This window comes from Bufo bufo, chromosome 8 (assembly GCF_905171765.1).
Source record: "Bufo bufo chromosome 8, aBufBuf1.1, whole genome shotgun sequence".
Taxonomy (NCBI): Eukaryota; Metazoa; Chordata; class Amphibia; order Anura; family Bufonidae; genus Bufo; species Bufo bufo.
Window position 1 is genome coordinate 181,536,098 of NC_053396.1, and position 22,074 is coordinate 181,558,171.

The 22,074-nt window shown below is 45.9% G+C and overlaps 1 protein-coding gene across 3 annotated transcripts in view; it reads left to right on the top strand.

Moving 5' to 3' along the window:
• Positions 1 to 20,798, top strand: part of LOC120977964 (G-protein coupled receptor 4-like) — a 68,731-nt gene extending 47,933 nt beyond the window's left edge. For 2 of the 3 annotated variants that reach the window (XM_040406163.1, XM_040406164.1), the window contains exon 2: positions 17,757 to 20,798. In XM_040406163.1, the coding sequence (XP_040262097.1) occupies positions 17,788 to 18,822 (1,035 nt within the window). In that variant the 5' untranslated portion in view covers positions 17,757 to 17,787 and the 3' untranslated portion in view covers positions 18,823 to 20,798. Of the gene's footprint in view, positions 1 to 3,075; positions 3,143 to 17,756 lie in introns of those variants that run through there. The other variant, XM_040406162.1, reaches the window with a different exon arrangement.
• The last annotated feature ends 1,276 nt before the right edge of the window (positions 20,799 to 22,074 follow it).

Below are 22,074 nucleotides of genomic sequence, written 5' to 3' on the forward strand. Positions count from 1 at the left end.
ACAGAGATGTAGTGCAATACATTACCGAACCAAGGTAACTGTAAATCAATGGTTATAGTGCAGTCCTTGCAGGAACCTTTTCATCTCCCTTATGCAAGCCAATGGAGGCCTCATCTTCAAGCTCGATCACTTGGGAGGGGAACGGCGGGTTCTCCCAGATAGCCTGTCCTCCGCCTCAGCAGGGTTGGAGAAGAAGAGTGACTTGTCGCCGTCCATGACACTTAAACGTGCCGGATACGCCATTGAATACTTGAAATTCAGCTCCCTGAGGCGTCGTTTAATGGAGACGAATGTGGCTCGTTTCTTCTGCAGGTCAGTTGAAAAATCTGGATACAAAGATATGTTCGCCGATCCCAGCGAGATGGTTTGTGTGACCCTAGCTTGCGCCAAAATAAGATCTCTGTCGCGCCAGTTTAGCATGCGGGCCAGAAGGGGCCTTGGAGGGGCGCCAGGAGGAAGTGGTCTAGCTGGAACACAGTGCGCTCTTTCAACTGTATATGCAGATGAAAAAGCAGCATTAGGGAACACAGATTTAAACCATCCTTCCAGGAAAGCTGCTGGATCTGGGCCCTCCGCCCGCTCGGGCATGCCGATGATGCGCACATTGTTGCGCCGTGCGCGATTTTCAAGATCATCGCATTTCTGGTGGTACATTTCCACAGATGCCTCCACGGCTGCAAGCCTTGCCGGTAAGGGGCTAGTCAAGTCCTCCAGGTCATATACTCTCGTCTCGGTAAGCTTAACTCTCTCGCGCAGTTGTTGCACATCCTGGCGCAAGAGACCCAAGTCCACCCTAACCTCTTCTATCTTCCCTGTCAGGGAGACCTGGCACCCTGTTATGGCCGCCATTAGTTGTTGGTGTGAGGTTTGCAGGGTAAACTCCGGCTCAGGCTCTGCATCAGAGTGTGAATTTCAGCATCCCGATCCTTTTGTTTCTGTGGGAGATAAGCGGCTGCCAAGCATGCATGTTTATTGTCAGGAGGAGAAACTGTTGGCCAAACGAGCAGTTGGCTGAAATTCTACGGCCACCCTAAGGCCCCTTTCACACGGGCGAGTATTCCGCGCGGATGCGATGCGGGAGGTGAACGCATTGCACCCGCACTGAATACCGACCCATTCATTTCTATGGGGCTGTTCACATGAGCGGTGATTTTCATGCATCACTTGTGCGTTGCGTGAAAATCGCAGCATGCTCTATATTCTGCGTTTTTCACGCAACGCTGGCCCCATAGAAGTGAATGGGGTTGCGTGAAAATCGCAAGCATCCGCAAGCAAGTGCGGATGAAGTGCGATTTTCACGCATGGTTGCTAGGTGACAGTCTATTCACTGTATTATTTTCCCTTATAACATGGTTATAAGGGAAAATAATAGCATTCTGAATACAGAATGCTTAGTAGGTGATCAATTGAGGGTTAAAAAAATAAATAAAAATTAACTCACCTTCTCCTCTTGTTCGCGTAGTTCCCGGTCTCTTCTTTACTTCTTAAAAGATGAACTATCGGCTAGGACCTGTGGTGACGTCAGATCACATGCTCCAATCACATGGTCCATCACCACGGTGATGGACCATGTGATTGGAGCATGTGATCTGACGTCACCAAAGGTCCTTTAGCCCACAGCTCATCATTAAAGAAGTAAAGAAGAGACCGGGAACTACGTGAACAAGAGGAGAAGGTGAGTTAATTTTTATTTATTTTTTTAACCCTCAATTGATCACCTACTAAGCATTCTGTATTCAGAATGCTATTATTTTCCCTTATAACCATGTTATAAGGGAAAATAATAACATCTACACAACACCTAACCCAAACCCGAACTTCTGTGAAGAAGTTCGGGTTTGGGTACCAAACATGCGTGATTTTTCTCACACGAGTGCAAAACGCATTACAATGTTTTGCACTCGCGCGGAAAAATCGCGGGTGTTCCTGCAACGCACCCGCACATTTTCCCGCAACGCCCGTGTGAAAGAGGCCTTACGGTGGCATCACACACTGCGGTAGAGCACGACGCGGCCAGCAGGGGTGCACCTAGCCTTTCTGCTGCCTGAGGCGAAAACTGAAATGGCGCCCTTCCCTCCCTAATGCCAATTTTTTAACCTAACCCATTCCATTCAGCCCATGGCCCTTCGGCTGCCCCTACCTGGTACTGCCTGAGGTGATTTGCCTCACCTGGCCTCATTGGTGGTGCACCCCTGGCGGCCAGTGACCTCCTGGTAAAACCACACTCCTTTTTACAGCATGCAGGCACAAAACCATTGCAATTGGCAGTACGTGCGGTGACTGCCTGCATAGCATGCTGCTGCAACGTGGGAACGCAGCCTTTGTGTGTAAATGACACTACATTTTAATACAATTTTTTTGTAATAGAAGCAAAATTGTTGTAAAACAAAAAAATAACTCTGGAAATGAAATCGCACTTTAATACACTGGAAGATACAGAATTGGTGGGCGTTGAGTGTTAAATAATTTATACAGGTGGCGGCCGTGGCTCCGTCTTGCAGCTGCTTATCAGGTGTTAAAGGGTAATCAAATGTAGAGGAAATGACTTGGGGGGTAATTTACCATAATTTATTTTGTGTAGTGATGGGTGGCTGGTAGACGCAGACACACTGGGCACCTTCCAGGTATCGCTCTTCTGTGAAGTCCTGGCAGCTGGGGCTGGGTAAACAGACGGCATTTACCCCCCAGTGTTACCTCTAGAACAGGTGCCACATCCTCAACACCTGAGAAGAGGTGGAGGTGTCGGAAAATATTAGCTTGTGGGACTTCTACGTCTGCACGCCCAGTAGCTGCTCCCCCAGTTTGTACAGGAGGGCTGTGGGGAATTTTTTATTTTCTTTTTGCTGTTACCCTTTAGCAACAATCATCCAATGGATATTTTGATAAATGCAACCACTGATGGTGAGATGGTTCTCTTCCTTGGGAGATGCCTCTTTTCATATTCTTTTCCCATGGAGAATTGCCAATAAGTCTCCATACAGGGCTGGTCTCTTTTAAGGAGATTCAGCACCCTGCCGAAGCACCCCAAAACAGCCGTCTACGGATGGATATCTGGCTTGGCTATATTCCCTGATCAAATCCGAAGGCTTGTTGAAAAGACGGATCTTGAGTCAAATGGAGCCACTTCCAATAGGTGGCGTTGGTGAGATAGTTCTCGTTCTTGGGAGACTCTTCTTTTGTGTATTCTGCTGTTGAAAGCTGAACTGTGATTGGCTGCTATAGGCAACAAAGATGGCATTTCTTCTAGACCATTTTATAAATCCTTGGACCACCGCATGGTGTCTGTAATCTTGCCGATTGTACTGTTGCTGTCACATGCGTGAGACTTCAGGCCCAAGTGCAGTGGGCCCCTCCCCCCAGGGCCCTTTAAGTTGGGTTAAGAGTTTGTCGTGACGTGCAGTGAACCAACAAGGGCACAGGGCCCCTTTAGTGATATGGATGGTACCCAGGGTAGGAATGCCAGAGTGGTGGTGGGTGGCCTAAATGTCCCTTAATGGTGTTGCACTTGTCACGGTGCACCTACCTGGATACGCTTTACCCTAGGCGTTGGCTCCGCAGCAAATGAAAGGGGGTTGCTGATAAAAGGAATGAAGAAATGAATCGAGTCCAGACCTTGTGTGTGTATATAGTAGAACAGCAGCTTTACTTTCAATGAACGTTTCTCCAAACCATTTACAGGCTTTATCTTGGTTTCCAGCAGGCGTTGGCATTAACTGTGGCAGGCAAACTCCTCTCTGCTGCGCTAACAGGATAACTGTAGGATTTAGCTGTAGATGTAGGCTGTACTGTTACTTGGTAATCTGGTCTGTCTCTAGCTTTGTCCAGGAAACTTTACTCCTGGTTTCTGAGGCTCTATACTGTGACCTCCAGATGCAGCTGAGCTGAAGGTGCTCTAGCTGTCCTAGGCAAGGCTCATCCAGGAAGGACTGGCTCCTGCTGCACACCGTCCCTTAGCAGGGGGCAAGCTAGACTAACTCCTAACTAGACTAAACTTATCCCTAAAGGGAGCTAGAATGGAAAGAAGGTTCCATTCTAGGTAAAATAGCTATGCCATTGTTGCCGCTATCTGCTGGTGAACCAGGCACATTACACTTGAACAGTTACATAACAAGAAATATGAATAGACATTTTGTAAGACCTGAAAATTAATAAATAGGATGACACGTGGTTAACCGTAGGAGACAGTAGCAAGGTGCAAAGGTGGTAACTGTGCTCTGGGGCGTTGCACAAGCATCTGAACAGTGAGGATGCCTGGACATGTCAATCATTGGGGGACAGGGAGTGACAAAAAGTAAAAGCCGGAAGTGAAGCGGTGCTCAGAGGGGCTAGGCCTGCTCCTTAGTGCTCTGAGAACCTAATTAGCATAAAAATAGAAGTCTGAATTTCTCATAAAACTACATCTTGGACTGCCATGAGAGAGTGTTGCATGATCAACCCTACTAGGCAGTATACCTGGTTTACTAAGGTTGATCAGCAGATGCTCTTTAAATGATTCCTGTTGAATAATAGTTTTTCATCATCAACAGAATTTTAATTAAAGGGGTTTCCCTTTAATAATTATACTTTATTCAATGCCCGCAGCCTGCCTCCTGAAAGAGGATTCAGGCTGGGATCACAGGTGACTGATTAGCTGCGGATTTGGTGTTGCTCTTGCACAGTACCTGCAAAGTGAGTAGTGTTTGTTTGTGGTTTTTTTTGTGTTTTTTTTTTTAGCAATTATCAGTCATATGTGGGAGTAAAAAATCTGCAGCAGAATCAGTCACATGTGAACCCAGCCTCATACTTACCTGCTCCACGTTGCTCCAGTCCTCGGCACGGTTTTCATCCAGCTAGCCATGGTCATGGTCACGTGCAACGGAAGACAGACATTGGGACAGCGTGGAGGACTAGAGCAAAGTGGAGCAGGTAGGTATGCCTCTTCTTTTTCATGAGGCAGGCTGCGGGATTACATAAAATATAATTATTACTGGAAAACCCCTTTAAGACCTCTATGCACGGCTGAGTACAGGATACCGGCCTTTGCTCAGTCCCTATTATAGAGATGCCTACACTTGTTCATTAAACGGACATGTTCTATCATTTGCGGAACGGCCGCATTTTTTGCGGGCTGTGGAAATAAATGGGTCTGCGTGCGATCTGCAAAAAATGTGGATCAGACGTGCACCCAAAATACGGTCAACACCAATGAGACTAGGTGAGGCGATTGCCTCAGGCAGCACCAAGTAGGGGCAAGAGGGGGCAGCAGAAGGGGGACACTCAGTTTCTGCAGTGTAGTATTGGGGGGCACAGTATATGGCGCTGTATTACCCTGTATGTTTTGTAGCTCTGTATGTAATGTTTTCCAAATATGTCTTTAACCCCTTAGGGACGTATGACGTACCGGTACGGCATGTTTCCCGAGTCCTTAAGGACCCATGACGTACCGGTACGTCATCAGTTTAAAACAAGATTGCGGCGCTGCAGGGGTTAATCGGTACAGGATGCCCGCTGAAATAATTCAGCGGGCATCCTGTCACAACGCCGGGGGGGGGGTCATATGACCCCCCCGTATCGGCGATCGCAGCAAACCGCAGGTCAATTCAGACCTGCGGTTTGCTGCGCTTTCTGCAGATTCTGATCCCCCGCGGTCCCTGACCGCGGGGATCAAACTTTAATATGCCCCAAATAAAGTTTGGGGGGGTGTTGCGGGAGGCGGACGGTGCGGCAGGCGGGATCGCGATCCCCCGCCCGCCTCCTCTTGAATATTCATTGGCGTCCAGTGGTATACCAGAGTGTCAGCACATTGCTGACACTCTGGTATAAACTGTTGACATCTGTGCTGTGATATCAGCCGTTTAACCCTTTCCATACCGCGGTCCGTACGGACCACTGTATGGAAAAGGTTAACAGTAAGGGGGGGCTCCCTCCCTCTCCCATCGGGGGGCTGCTGTGCCTTTGCAGCCCCCAGACAGGATGGGGTCACAGAGGGAGGGAGCCCCCCTCCTTACCCTTCCCCGTCTGCTCAGTTGTGGCCACAACTGAGCAGACGGGGAAGGTTCCCATGGCAACAGGACGCCTTCTCAGGCATCCTGCTGTCCATGGTGCTGAACAGATCTGTGTTAAAGGCATAGATCTGTTCAGAAAAAGTGTAAGTAAAATACAGTACAATACACTATATAGTGTACTGTACTGTACTGTATTATACAGACATCAGACCCACTGGATCTTCAAGAACCAAGTGAGTCTCGGTAAAAAAAAGTGAAAAAAGTAAAGATAAAAAAAAACACATTTGTCACTTAATTAAAATTAAAAAAATAAAATACACTACACATATTAGGTATCGCCACGTCCGTAACTACCTGATCTATAAAACGGTCATGTTAATTTCCCCGCACGGTGAACGCCAAAAAAATAAAAACTATGAGGAAATTGAAATTTTGCCCACCTTACTTCCCAAAAAAGGTAATAAAAGTGATCAAAAAAGTCGCATGTACGCCAAAATAGTACCAATCAAATAGTCATCTCATCCCGCAAAAATCATACCCTACCCAAGATAATCGCCCAAAAACTGAAAAAACTATGGCTCTTAGACTATGGAAACACTAAAACATGATTTTTTTTGTTTCAAAAATGAAATCATTGTGTAAAACTTACATAAATAAAAAACAGTATACATATTAGGTATCTCTGCGTCCGTATCGACCGGCTCTATAAAAATATCACATGACCTAACCCCTCAGGTGAACACCGTAAAAAAATAAAAACGGTGTCAAAAAAGCCATTTTTTGTCATCTTACGTTACAAAAAGTGTAATGGCAAGCGATCAAAAAGTCATATGCACCCCAAAATAGTGCCAATCAAACCGTCATCTCATCCCACAAAAAATGAGACCCTACCTAAGATAATCGCCCAAAAACTGAAAAAACTATGGCTCTCAGACTATGGAGACACTAAAACATGATTTTTTTTTTTGTTTCAAAAATGAAATCATTGTGTGAAACTTGCATAAATAAAAAAATTGTATACATATTAGGTATCGCCGCGTCCGTGACAACCTGCTCTATAAAAATACCACATGATCTAACCTGTCAGATGAATGTTGTAAATAACAAAAAAAAAGTGCCAAAAAAGCTATTTTTTGTTACCTTGCCGAACAAAAAGTGTAATATAGAGCAACCAAAAATCATATGTACCCTAAACTAGTACCAACAAAACTTCCACCCTATCCCATAGTTTCTAAAATGGAGTCACTTTTTTGGAGTTTCTACTCTAGGGGTGCATCAGGGGGGCTTTAAATGGGACATGGTGTCCAAAAAAAACTGTCTAGCAAAATCTGCCTTCTAAAAACCGTATGGCATTCCTTTCCTTCTGCGCCCTGCCGTGTGCCCGTACAGCAGTTTACGACCACATATGGGGTGTTTCTGTAAACTACAGAATCAGTGCCATAAATAATGATTTTTGTTTGGCTGTTAACCCTTGCTTTGTAACTGGAAAAAAAATATTAAAATGGAAAATCTGCCAAAAAAGTGACATTTTGAAATTGTATCTCTATTTTCCATTAAATCTTGTGCAACACCTAAAGGGTTAACAAAGTTTGTAAAATCAGTTTTGAATACCTTGAGGGGTGTAGTTTCTTAAATGGGGGTCACTTTTATGGAGTTTCTACTCTAGGGGTGCATCAGGGCAGGGCCGGCCTTAGGTGTTCAGGCGCCCTGTGCGAGCTAACCTTGTGGCGCCCCCGCCCCCCCCCAAAAAAAAAACACTGCTTGTTGCTGGCATCATGGCATAGGCTGGCTGACTATCCAACCAAGTAGTTACCAGCCCACACACCCCAAAGGCCGGTGTAATGTTATACTTCCCTACTTCGTGAGATTTTCCTACCCTCGTCACTTCCGGTCGCACCGGACATGACGTGAGGAGGTGTGCAGCGCCGCGCAGGCGCACAACGACAGGTTAGGGAAATTTCACAGCAGAGTGCGCATGCGCCAGGAGCCTCGCCGGCGGTTAGGGTAGGGAAAAACTATGGGCCAATGCGCAGGCGCAGTGATCAGATGGATGTTCTCAGCTGAACACCGGCCGACACTGCGCATGCACCGGGAGCCTCACCAGCGGTTAGGGAAGGGAAAAATTACGTACGGGCCAGTGCTTTTTCCCTACCCTAACCGCTGGTGAGGCTCCCAGTGCATGCGCAGTGTCGGCCTGTGTCCAGCTGAGAAAATTAGTTTCCAATGTAGTATTAATAACTAAACAATTAAATAATAAACATATTGCATTGTCTACTTACCACCAGGACAATAAGATGATCTGGACTCTGGCTGCAGTCTGGCTCTGGGGACTCCATTGTCACTCTACTCTCTCCCCCCCTTCCCTTGTCACTCTCATTATTCCCCCCCCCTCTCCCTTGTCACTCTCATTATTCCCCCCCCCTCTCCCTTGTCACTCTCATTATTCCCCCCCCCTCTCCCTTGTCACTCTCATTATTCCCCCCCCCTCTCCCTTGTCACTCTCATTATTCCCCCCCCTCTCCCTTGTCACTCTCATTATTCCACCCCCCCTCCCTTGTCACTCTCATTATTCCCCCCCTCTCCCTTGTCACTCTCATTATTCCACCCCCCCTCCCTTGTCACTCTCATTATTCCCCCCCTCTCCCTTGTCACTCTCATTATTCCACCCCCACTCCCTTGTCACTCTCATTATTCCCCCCCCCCCCTCTCCCTTGTCACTCTCATTATTCCCCCCCCTTTGTCACTCTCATTATTTCCCCTCCCTCCCCCCTTGTCACTCTCATTATTCCCCCCCTTGTCACTCTCATTATTCCCCCCCCTTGTCACTCTCATTATTCCCCCCCCTTGTCACTCTCATTATTTCCTCCCCCCTCCCCCCTTTTCACTCTCATTATTTCCTCCCCCCTCCCCCCTTGTCACTCTCATTCTACTCCCACCTCCACCTCTAGTGTAGCGTGGCCGAGCTCTGTTCGATCCGCGGTACAGGAGCATTTGTTTCCTGTACCCGGCCGGACTGACAGGAAGTGCTCACTTAGTGTGCACTTCCTGTCAGTCCGGCCGGGTACAGGAAACAAAAGCTCCTGTACCGCGGATCGAACAGAGCTCGGCCACGCTACATTAACAGCACACAGCAGGCGCAGGCAGGATTCTTTAGAGCGGCAAGCGCTCAGGCGGCGCAGCATGAGGGGCGCCGCCGGCCGCCCGAACTTATATAAGCAACTTTTTTTTTTTTTTTAAACCGCAACGGGCGCCGGGCGCCCCCTGCTAAATACAGGGGAGGGGGAGGGGGGCCCGCCCCGAGGGAGAACACAAGTGCCGCCTCGCCTGCTGCATATTACATTGCGAGCTGTCGGCCGCCCCGGCGCCCCTGTTGCTATGGCGCCCTGTGCGGCCGCACAGCCCGCACACCCCAAAGGCCGGCCCTGATCAGGGGGGCTTCAAATGGGACATGGTGTAAAAAAAAAACAGTCCAGCAAAATCTGCCTTCCAAAAACCATACGGCGCACCTTTCCCTCTACGCCCTACTGTGTGCCCGTACAGTAGTTTACGGCCACATATGGGGTGTTTCTGCAAACTACAGAATCGGGGCAATAAATATAGCATTTTGTTTGGCTGTTAACCCTTGCTTTGTTACTGGAAAAAATGGATTAAAATGGAAAATCTGCCAAAAAAATTTAAATTCTAAAATTTCATCTCCATTTGCCAATAACTCTTGTGCAACACCTAAAGGGTTAACAAAGTTTGTAAAACAGTTTTGAATACCTTGAGGGGTGTCGTTTCTAGAATGGGGTCATTTTTGGGTGGTTTCTATTATGTAAGCCTCACAAAGTGACTTCAGACCTGAACTGGTCCCTAAAAAGTGGGTATTTGAAAATTTCAGAAAAATTTTAAGATTTTCTTCTAAATTTCTAAGCCTTGTAACATCCCCCAAAAATAAAATATCATTCCCAAATTGATCCAAACATGAAGTAGACATATGGGGAATGTAAAGTAATATGGTAACTATTTTTGGAGGTATTACTATGTATTATAGAAGTAGAGAAATTGAAACTTGGAAATTTGCAATTTTTTTCACAAATTTTTGGTAAATTTGGTATTTTTTTATAAATAAAAATGATTTTTTTTTTACCTAATTTTACCAGTGTCATGAAGTACAATATGTGATGAAAAAACTGTCTCAGAATGGCCTGGATTAGTCCAAAGCTTTTAAAAGTTATCAGCACTTAAAGTGACACTGGTCAGATTTGCAAAAAATTGCGAAGTCCTTAAGGTGAAATAGGGCTGAGTCCTTAAGGGGTTAACAGTAGGGCTGGAGGGAAGGGCTGGTAGGTTAAGAAATTGGCATTGGGTGGTTGGTGCGCTGTTTCAGTTTTCATCTCGGGCAGCAGAAAGGCTAGGTGCACACCTGGATAGATAGACGGATATTGGATAGATAGATATCAGGTAGGTAGGAAGATAGATGGATATCAGATAGATAGATATGCACAGAATAATAGTTGTAATCCATGACTGTCACTCAGAAAGCTGTTATTTAGTCTTGTTCCATTAAAGGGGTTATACAGTTTGTTTTAACTGATGATCTATCCTTTGGATAGATCATCAGCATCTGATCACTGTTTACCGCTGGCCGAGTGACGTCACGACTTGTATCAACTGGCCTGGGCGCGGCTAAGCTCCATTCAAGTGAACAGAGCTTAGCCGCGCCCAGGCCAGTGATACTAGTCGTGACGTCACTGGCCTGCGGTAAACAGCGAGAAGGCCGCGGCGCTGCTGGAGCGCCGCTGCCTTCTCAAACAGCTGATCGGCGGGGGCCCCGGGTGTCGGACCCCCGCCGATCAGATGCTAATGATCTATCCAGAGGATGGATCTTGAACTTAAACAAACTGTAGAACCTTTTAACTTCTATAGTGTCCCACCCACACACGATATGTAGTCCTGCCCTTTCCATACATTGATGGGTGGCTGCGGAGTGATTGCTCTTCCTGCTTCATTTCTTCACGGCTGCTGATTCACATATGGAAATGGTATTTCTTTTCACATCTAACAAGTTCTTTCTGAGTGATGTGTCCTGTATCGATCCCGAGTCAGATGCTGGGTGTACGAACCTACCTTTAACAAACAGCTTGCACCTGTATAGTGACTTATCCAGTCCGCTTCCTGTAAACGTCGCAGCTTCTTCATGAACGAATGATTGAATAATGAGGTTTTTTTTAACTCTGCATTTCCACTTCACTCAGTGACTCCCACTGTATGGGGGAGTCCTGTGAGGAGGATGGGGGTTGTAGGAGCTCTGTCAATTATAGTTGTACACACAGGTCACAGTGGCAATCCTCACACTGATCCCTCCTGTCCCTGCACAGTCCTAGGGGGTAGCGCCTATTTTTCTTTGGGGAACACCCTGATGTTGGGGCTCCCGCCTGGTCCTAGTTGGGGTGCCTTTGGTGTTAAGTATTGGTTTGGGTGCAATAGCCGGCGTATGGCAGGATCCAGTTATAGTAAATACATAAGTCTCTCTTTACTAAAGTGTAGAATAGGAGTAGTAGTACATCCAATAGTGTCAAGGCACAGTTCCAAGTAGTTCCTAGTGCAGTTCCTCCCCAATAGCAATGTATTGATAGTGGCAATGTTGGGGGTTGTGGTACTCCTTCTCTCTGTCTTTCTAAAGTCTCTCTGCAGAATCTTAGGCATGCCATTGAGGTTCAGGGTATATGTTCTGTAATTCCTGGGCTGAGGGGTACAGAATTAAGGCTGGCCAAACCATCTCCAAGTGTGGAAGGGTGCGTTATCAATGTTCCTACTCACAGCAGCAAAGTGTGTATCGGCCATAAGCGTGGACAGTACCTTTCTACCCGAGTGCACGGCCTTGTAGATTCTGGACCTCCTACTTTTCTTACTGTCTCTGGTGCACTTTTGTTGTAGAGTTGCTTGTCTGGCTAGCAGTAGTCTCGGAGATGATGGTTCTCTGCAACTCTGTTCTAGCTCTGAGCAAGCAAATGTAGATCCTCTCTCTTCCTCAGTTAAGCACAGACTCTCAAGTAACTGACCAAGGGGCAGACCCATGTTTATCTCCTAGCAACCTAAAGCGGCAGAGTCAAGGTGTTAACCCAACTTGCCCATACAATGCTGTTTGGTAGACAAATACAGTAAATCAGAACAATTTACCTAACAATTTAACATGACCTCAGTTTACCTTTTTGCAGTGACCCTATTCTGAGGTTCGGCACCAGTACTAAACTCTGGTGAGATATGGTCAAGTACATAAAGGTACAATATCACCATGATAAAGGAAACGTATTATATTTTGAGGATTTTTGGGGAATGTGTAACAAACAGAAAAAGGTTTAGGGCTCATTCAGATGGCCGTATGAATGAGTCCGCATCCGTTCCACAACCCAATCATTTCTATGGAGCAGCAAAAGATGCGGACAGCACACCCACTGCATCCGTGGTTCCGTTCTGCGGCTTCGTAGAAAAGATAGGGCATGTCCTATTCTACTCCGCAACCGAACAAGTTAGGCCTCTTGCACACGACCGTATGGCTTTTTCAGTATTTTGCAGTCCGCATAAAATACGGATGACATCTGCGTGCATTCCATTTTTTGCGGAACGCAACAGCTGGCCCCTGATAGAACAGTACTATCCTTGTCCGTTATGCGGACAATAATAGGACATGTTCTATCTTTGAACGGAAATACAGAAACGAAAGGCATACGGAGTACCTTCAGTTTTTTTTTTACAGATCCATTGAAATGAATAGTTCCGTATACGGTCCATATACAGAAAGCAAAGAACGGAACGTAAACGGGAAAAAAAAAAAAACGTTTGTGTGCAAGAGGCCTTACTCAGTGTACATTCCATTTTTCCGTTCGGCAGCATTTTGAGTCATGTCCTATGATTGTCCGCAAATCACGTTCCGTGACTCCATTCAAGTCAATGGTTCTGCAAAAAAAAACGGAATGCATCCGTATGTCTTCCGTATCTGTTCCGTTTTTGAGGAACCATCTATTGAAAATTTTATGCCCAGCCCAATTTTTTTATGTACTTACTGTTTAAACATTATTGTATGCTTCCGTTTCAGTTTGCAATCCGCAAAAAAACGGATCACAAACTGGAACAAGACGGAAGCGAAACGGAAATGGAAAAACGGATCCATTTAAAACGGATCGCATAACCATACGGTCGTGTGCATGAGCCCTTAGGACTCGTTCACACGAACGTCTGATGCCCGTTGCCACATTGTGGACCGCATTTGTGGCCATTCTGCATCACGGATGCGGACTCATTCATTTCAATAGGTCCACAAATCCGGAGATGCAGAACGGAACACTACAGCGTGCTTTCTGGGGTTCCGTTCCGTGATTCCACACCGCAAAAAGAAATCTTTTTGCGGAATGGAAGGATCGCGGACCCATTCAAGTGAATGGGTCTGCGATCCCCATGCGCCTGCCCCACGGACGGTGCCCGTGCATTGCGGACCACAGCACCGGCTTCACACTTTCGTGTGAAGGAGCCCTTATACTGATTTTATAATGCTATGTGACCCTGAGAGTCCTGGAATCTACTGAATTAGGGCTCGTTCACACGATTATGCCGTTTTTTGCGGTCCGCAAATTGCGGATCTGCAAAACATGGATGGCACCCGTGTGCCTTCCGCAATTTGCGGAATGGAACAGGAGGCCTATTATAGAAATGCCTATACTTGTCCGCAAAACGGACAAGAATAAGACAGGACTCATCATTTTTCAGAACGGAGCAACGGATGCGGACAGCACTCAGAGTGCTGTCCGCATCTTTTGTGGACTCCTTGAAATGAATGGTTCAGTATACGGACCGTATGCGGAATGCAGAAAACGGCCTGTATACGGAACGCAAAATACGTTCGTGTGAACGAGCCCTTACACTGACCTAAGGCGTCTTGCACATGAACGTTGTGTTCCCGTGGTCGTATTGTGGCTCGCATATGGCGGGTTCGCGATACACGGGCACTGGCCCATGTGCACTCCGCATCACGGATGTGGACACATTCACTTGAATGGGTCCGCAATCACGGAGATGTGGAATGGAAGCATGGATCGGAACCCCACGGAAGCACTACGGAGTGTTGCCGTGGTGTTTCTGTCCGTGCCTCCGCACCGCCAAAAAATAGAACTTGTTCTATTTTTTTGCGGTGCGGACGGATCACAGATTCATTCAAGTTGAATGGGTCTCGATCCGTCCCGGCCGCCGCACGGACGTTGCCCGTGCATTGGGGACCGTAAATTGTGGTCCCCAATGCATCGAACGGATGCACAATGTTAGTGTGCAAGAGGCCTAATACTGTCAGTGTAATCTCATATATTTCAGGACTCTCCGGGTCACACAGCATTATAAATCAGTATAGGGCTACATGCACACGACCGTTGTGTGTTTTGCGGTCCGCAAATTGCAGATCCGCAAAACACGGATGGAGTCAGTGTGCGTTCCGCAGTTTGCGGAACGGCACGGACAGCCATTAATATAACTGCCTATTCTTGTCCGCAAAACAAACAATAGGACATGTTATATTTTTTTTGCGGACCACGGAACGGAGCAACGGATGCGGATAGCACACTGAGTGCTGTCCGCATCTTTTGCGGCCCCGTTGAAGTGAATGGGTCCGCATCCGAGCCGCACCAAAAGAACGGTCGTGTGCATGTAGCCTAATGCTGTGCCATGCTGTCAGAGGAGTGGAGGTCAGGACGAGACCTCTCACTGACACACGCTACAAGTTTCTTTTATCGCATTAAACTCGCTTGTGTGTCTCCGGCCAACAGGTTTGTCAATGTTGTCCTTGTGATCTAACAAACATGCAAAAAATTGGTACCAAATTCCTTGACATGGTACAGGTGAAACTCTAAAAATTTGAATATCGTGCAAAAGTCCATTTATTTCAGTAATGCAAATGAAAAGAAATTGCATTAATGCAGCTGAAAATTAGAATTTTGCGAAAAGGTTCAATATTCTAGGCTCAAAGTGTCACACTCTAGTCAGCTAATTAGTCCATACCCCCAGAGCAAAGGGGACCTGAGATTGTGACTTTGGGGTTTCATAAGCTGTAAACCAAAATCATCCAAATTATAACAAATAAAGGCTTGAAATATCTCGCTTTGCCTGTAATGGGTCTATCTCATATGTTAGTTTCACCTTTTAAGTTGCATTACTAAAATAAATGAACTTTGCACGATATTAGAATTTTTCAAATTTTACCTGTACTTGCCTGCACACGAAAAAAATGTTTGACCTCACTAAAGGAGTTCAAGAGGGGCCTGGCTGTATTTCTGGAGTGTAATAATATTACAGGCTATAGCTACTAGAGAGGGGTCGTTGATCCAGGGAGTTATTCTTACTTGGATTGGAGTCGGGAAGGAATTTTTTATTCCCCTAAAGTGAGGAAAATTGGCTTCTACCTCACAGGGGTTATTTTTTTTTTGCCTTCCTCTGGATCAACTTGCAGGAAAACAGGCCGAACTGGATGAACGGATTTTATATTTTTGAGCCTTATAAACTATGTTACTATGAAAATAATAATAAAAACCTTGGAAAAAAAACAGCTTTGTTTTTTTGTCGCCATATTCTGACCCCTATAACATTTTTATATATATTTTAATCAAACAATTAGGAACGTCAAACTGCGATCGTTCCCAAAGACTTGTAGATACTTCTGTGGCACTGCCCCCCAGTGTTTACAAAAGACTGTGCTGCTAATTCGATTGCAGGCACAGAAATGTCAATTTTGTTAAATACAGTGCAAGAATAATTAATTATTAATGATTACAATAAAGTTTGTGAACCTTCGATCTATGCCGAAGATACATCTGGCATAATTTACAGAGGCTTAAAGGAGTATTCCCGTTACAGTTCTTCCCTATCCACATGGTGGGGGGATAACTATTAGATAGGTGGGGGTCCTACAGCTGATCACAAGAACCGGGGCCCCGTACCCCCCTTGCAATGAATGGATAATTTAATGTAACCAGAATACCCCTTTTAAGGGCTAATTCAGATGCACTATAGAAACCCTGACTGTGTTTTTATGGATCACACAATGGTAGTGTCCACGTGCAGTCCGTTTTTCTCACAGACACATTCGCTGGCACGGACCAGTAGTCTATGTGGAAAATTGTTCATGTAAAAATTGTCCCATTGAGATACATTTTTCAAGGTATTTAGGCCAAAAGGTGTGAATTATGGCGCATTCCATATATGTGGCATAATTTGCGAATTTTTGCGATTTATTAAAACTTTTAACTAGCCAATAAAAAGAGGTGGGGCCAGTGGCGTAACTAGAGTGCTATGGGCCCCAGGGCAAACGTTGTGCCCCCCCCCCCCCCCCCCAGGGCTGTGCAGAGGGCTGACATTATTTGTCAGTGTCTCTAGGGTGACGTGATGTCACCGTGCTGTATGAGAGTTGTAGTGGGGGGACATAAAGGGTCCAGACTCTGGGGGGAGGAGACAGAAGTAACAGAAAGGGGGGAATCACGAAACAGTGGTTCTGTTGGGGCAAAGGGAAGACGGCACTAGGGCTAAAGGGGGGTGTCGGGGGCTTTTGGGGGGAGTAGAGAGGCACACAGAGAAACATAATTCCACTGAATCTGCTATCTGTATTTAACGCAGACAGACAGCAGCTTCAGGGGAACCCTGACCTATCTCCCATAGTCACTTGCCAAAAGCAGGAGTGCATAGGAGGCCCTTATGCAGCTACTTCTTGTTTAAAGGGAGAAATGAGTGCCTGCACACTTCTCTCCTCCCTCCATTTCTTCTTCCTTACCACCAGGGCAGGATATACCACAGGGCCCAACACCTGTGTCACTGGCAGGAGGCAGCATGGTGGTATAATGCTGCCATCTACTGGTCACTTTAACTATTTTTCCTTTGAACAGGAGAGGTAATTACAGTTTTCAGAGCCCACACTGTGCCTCTCCTTATTAGATCCCCATACAGCACTAGGAGGGCAGGAACAGCAGCTGCTCGCTCCTCTTTCGGTATTAGTTCAGCGTCCACTGGCATCTGCAGTTTTGGCAGGGGCATTAGTTCTAACCTGCAGATTTGGTGGAGGCCCCTACGTTCTCTGCAGTGGTGGAGGTCCCAGGGTGCAAGCCCTTGGTTCCCTCCCTATAATCTGGCCGTGCGTTGCCTCTACTTGCAGAGCTGCCTAGGGGGAGTGAATGGACTGGTGCCTCACTGCGCACTATGCTCTGGCACTTGCATATACCACACAGTGGTGAGCGTTCCTGTCAGGCTGCTCAGCCATGGTGGCATATTGTAGGCAGGATCACATCATTACCATGTATTGTAGAGCAGGGTAGTAAGGCCCTACCCCCTAGACATCTCTGCAAGTGGTGGCAACCAGTCCTGCTCACATTCTAGGACAGGATGTTGGCGGCCATTTCAACTCATTCTTGGAGATCCCCTTTTAAGATTCCCTGTAACTGGTGAATCCTTTTCCTTCTACCTCCGTGCAGTGCAGGCCCAGCTGGCAACCCCCATCTATTCTACTGTGGCAAGTGCTGTTTCCTTATCAATGTATTACTTCAACCCCAACACCTAGAGCCACTGAAACGAAGCTTCTGATGATTGCACTCTACCTCTAAATGGTGCCTTAGGTGGCTGCCTACTGTGCCTAACCCTAAACCCAGCACTGGTGTGGGAAGCACTACATGCAGCTGACATCTGTTCTCTCTATTCTTGTTACTATACTTTTGCATGGTTCATTAAGCAGTTGTATTTATGTGACCTGTGTTTATTTCCCATCAGGTGGTGTCTGACGGTCCAGAAACCTCGTACAATGGCATGTGGAATAAGCTGCAACTACTCTGCTGCATATGAGACCACACTCTTCCCCATTATCTACGGATTGGTTTTCATCTTTGGACTGGTGGGCAACTTGGCTGCCATAGGAGTTATCTATCAAAATGTGAAGAAGGGCAATGTACTTGGAGTATATCTCGCCAATCTCTGTGTCTCAGACCTCATGTATATCTTTACCCTCCCAGTATGGATTGCCTATACAGCCAAAGATGACTGGCTCTTTGGGGCTCTCACTTGCAAGATTGTTGGGTTCTTCTTCAATGCCAACCTGTACACCACCATAGCCTTCCTCAGCTGTATCGCTGTTGATCGGTTTGTAGCCACTGTATTCCCATTTCGAGCCAGGGCATTAAGGACTATGAGAGGCGCCATGATAATATGTTTAGTGGTTTGGCTGATTATTTTAGGAACTCATTCTGTGTTCCTTAGCCATGATGAACTCTTTAACTCCAGTCAGAATGTCAAGCTTTGCTATGAAAAGTACCCAATGGAGCAGTGGATTGCTCGACTCAACTATTTCCGTATCTTTGTTGTCTTCCTCATCCCCTTGATTCTTCTAGTGGTCTCCTATTGCTCTGTAGTCCGTGTGGTTCACCGCAGCTACAGCTTGGAAAAAGAGCAGAAACAAAAGATCATTGGGCTCTTAATGACCATGATGGCCATCTTTGTCATCTGCTACCTCCCGTATCACATTGTGCTCTTCATCCGCTCCTATGTTAGTGACCGGAACATCTGCACCTGCGACATAGAACTGAAGGTGCGTCCAGCTTATCGAGTCACCTTCTCCTTGACCAGTCTCAGCAGTGCCCTGGACCCTTTCATCAACATCTTCGTCAGCGAAAGCATCAAGCAAGATCTTCTGAAGGAAGTCAGAGCGGTATGGTCTGGACTTCGATCTATTCGTCGCGCACGGAGCTCTCTGCGGACTTCAAGAAAAGGTGGATGTAACACGGAAACTCATCACGTAGAAAATGATCATCTACTGGAGAAGAAAGAAGAGACTACACTCTAGTGGCAAACTGAGCCAGGCCTTTAAAATGGCAGCTATGGAATACATGATCTCTTCATACGTCTCCGCTGTCTACAACCTTCATGTTGTATGTGTTGCAACCGGTAATAGAAGAAACCCCAGAGACACGTTCAATGCCTTCCCTCCTTTTATTCCTCTTAAGACTACAAATCCAGACAATGCATGGAAAACTCTGGAAACTTACTTTTATTTAACCTGTTGTACTGAACCTCATGGGAAAATACAAGTTTACATATCAATGTGTTTTTGTTTTTTTGTAATAGCTGAATATTCTTTAAAATAAAATGACACTTTTTTTTTTTTTAAGCTTTTTAAATCCATCCTAGAAAACCATTTACACCAGCAGGAAGAGAATCCAGTGGGAGAGGACATTACCTACTCATGCATTATAACCTATGGCATGCAGTCTCTGAGAATCCCTGCACAATCCATGGTCCTAATGGCTGAGATGTGTATGTGTATAGCTCTTGGCGACAGACCTTATGCCTAGCAGCAGAAGCCACAAGATATTAAGACTAAAGCTCTGAATCTTTGCCTCTCAAGAAATGTAGAAACAAAAAAAAATATCATCAACAAAGACCATCATGCTTTGCTCCTGGGCCAATATGGCTGCTCGTAATGTCCACTATGGTTTGTGTAGTTGCAGGAGTTTGCTTTTTAAAATGGACATGCTCGCTAAAAGCTTCATCAGAAAGGTGCCCTTAAGTAAGGAACGGACTAGTGGGGGTTGCAGTTGCTCAGCAATGCAGGCTTCCCAAAAAATAAATATCCTATCAAAGGTTTGGGTGAGCTTACAGCAGAAACAGTGCCATGCAAATATTCTGTAGGCGTATGGAAGCGGATACATACTGTGAAACCTACACAACCACCTGCTATGGAGAGAAAATGGTTATTGAAAGGAAGCTCTGGTAAAAATGGAGATTCCCATGGTAGATAGTCATTGGAGTTTTCTACTGAATAATTTTTTTCTCTCTGAGCTTGCAAAATGGTATCTAAATGAGTTCAGGTGACTACCTACTGCCAGGTCCCATCATCAGAGGTCAACACGGTGGATTTCCGTGCCCTTTTGTAGACCTTCTATGCAAAAATGCTGATAGCATGTTACTGCTGATGCTCCCCCTGGTGGACCCCAGTCTGGAGATGATGGGGGAGAATGGAGAATACTTCTAATTTGAAAACGTGCAAGTAGAAGAAACCCCAGAAGGAGACACCCATTGTCCCCAAATGAGTTTTTCTATAAATAATCTGGAAGGCAATGCAGTACAAAACCCCGACCTTGGTAGAACGTCCAAGCTAGCAATAGGTTGGTGATATTAAGGCTACATAGTTAACACTTACTGTAATGCACAGCTTGTGCCGTGGCTGACCTGAAACTCTGCAGGTTGACACCATGGTCCACCATGGTTATGGGTCATCCAGTCTATGAGGTTGCCACTGTATTCCATTAATATGGCTCCAGCAAGTGAAAGGATTCTGTGATATCACTGGTGACCTGATCATGAACATCATGAGTGTTTCATGAATGCCGGTTTTAGAGACCATCACTATAGCTGGTGCTATGCTGAGATAACGGGTGTATGTAGACCTAATGTCAAGAGCTTCCAATATTATGGCTGTTGTATTGGGATATGAGGAAACCACATATGGAACTTACTGAAACATTTTCCACATGGATTTCTTACGCTTTCTTACTTGCAATGGCTATCTCCTTTTTTTATTTTTTTTGACCCGATTATCTGGACTGATCTAATAAAATTAATTATCAGAACCGGTTATAGATTTCCCTTGGTAACTTGGCACCGCCAAACCCACATGTGCCCTTTCTGTATCTTGTGCCAACAAATGCAAAGTCTAGCAGTCATTGTGTGACAAAGACTAAAGCCTATGAATTCGCCATGAGCTACTGCCTCTCTCTAGGGCCTCGCAAATAGATGTACGTTTAAGGCTACTTTCACACTCACGTTTTTGTTTCCGTTTGTGAGATCCGTTTCAGGGCTCTCAGCAGCGGTCCAAAACAGATCAGTTTTGCCCTAATGCGTTCTGAATGGAAAAGGATCCGCTCAGAATGCATCAGTTTGGCTACATTCCACTCTGGAGGCGGACACCAAAACGCTGGTGTCCGTCTGACGATGCGGAGGCAAACTGATCCGTCCTGACACACAATGTAAGTCAATGGGGACGGATCCGTTTTCACTGACACAATCTGGCACAATAGAAAACTGATCCGTCCCCCATTGACTTTCAATGGTGTTCAAGACGCATCTGTTTTGGCTATGTTACAGATAATACAAATGGATCCGTTCTGAACGGATGCATGCGGTTGTATTATCTGAACGGAAGAACCATGACGGATCCGCACCAAACGCGAGTGTGAAAGTAGCCTTATGTACATGCCTACATAGCCATAGGCCTTCGTGCATCTGATAAGTGTCCTATGTGGTTCTGTCGGGTTTTCCTTGCTGGATAGTATAGTGTGTGGTGCTGTTCTATCCAAAGGCATCACACCAATAACATATGCCTCACGGTATACTTTAACACAGGAGCCAAGGGTCGACTGATGCCGATAGCCTACATAGTGGTATCTGTTAACTGTATATGCAGGGAAATCGTCCCAACATATATCCCAGACGTACGCTACATGCATAGTGCGACTGTATCCTAAGACTGTGTTCTAAGGATCAGTATAGTGTTTTTACTGAAGATGGCAATTAATTCCATCAGACACATCCTTAAAGGGGCATCTATCAGCAGTTTTGTACCTATGACACTGGCTGACCTGTTACATGTGCTCTTGGCAGCTGAAGACATCTGTGTTGGTCCCATGTTCATATGTGCCCGCATTGCTGAGAAAAATGATGTTTTATTATATGCAAATGAGCCTCTAGGAGCAATGGGGCGTTGTCGTTACACCTAGAGGCTCTGCTCTCTCTCTGTAACTGCCGTGCCCTATGCACTAGGGCCAGGCAGTAAAAACGTCACCACGCCTGTCTGGCCTTATTCAAAGTGGAGAGTTGCTGAGAGAGCTGAGCCTCTAAGTCCAGTGGTTCTCAACCTTTCTAAAGCCGTGACCCCTTAATACAGTTCCTCATGTTGTGGTGACCCCCAACCATTACATTTTTTTCCTTGCTAATTTTGCTACTGTTATGATGACCCACCAAAAACACGCACAGACACCAATACACCAAATGTTAATTCAAATACACAAGTATTCATTCATAACCACAGAACTTTAGC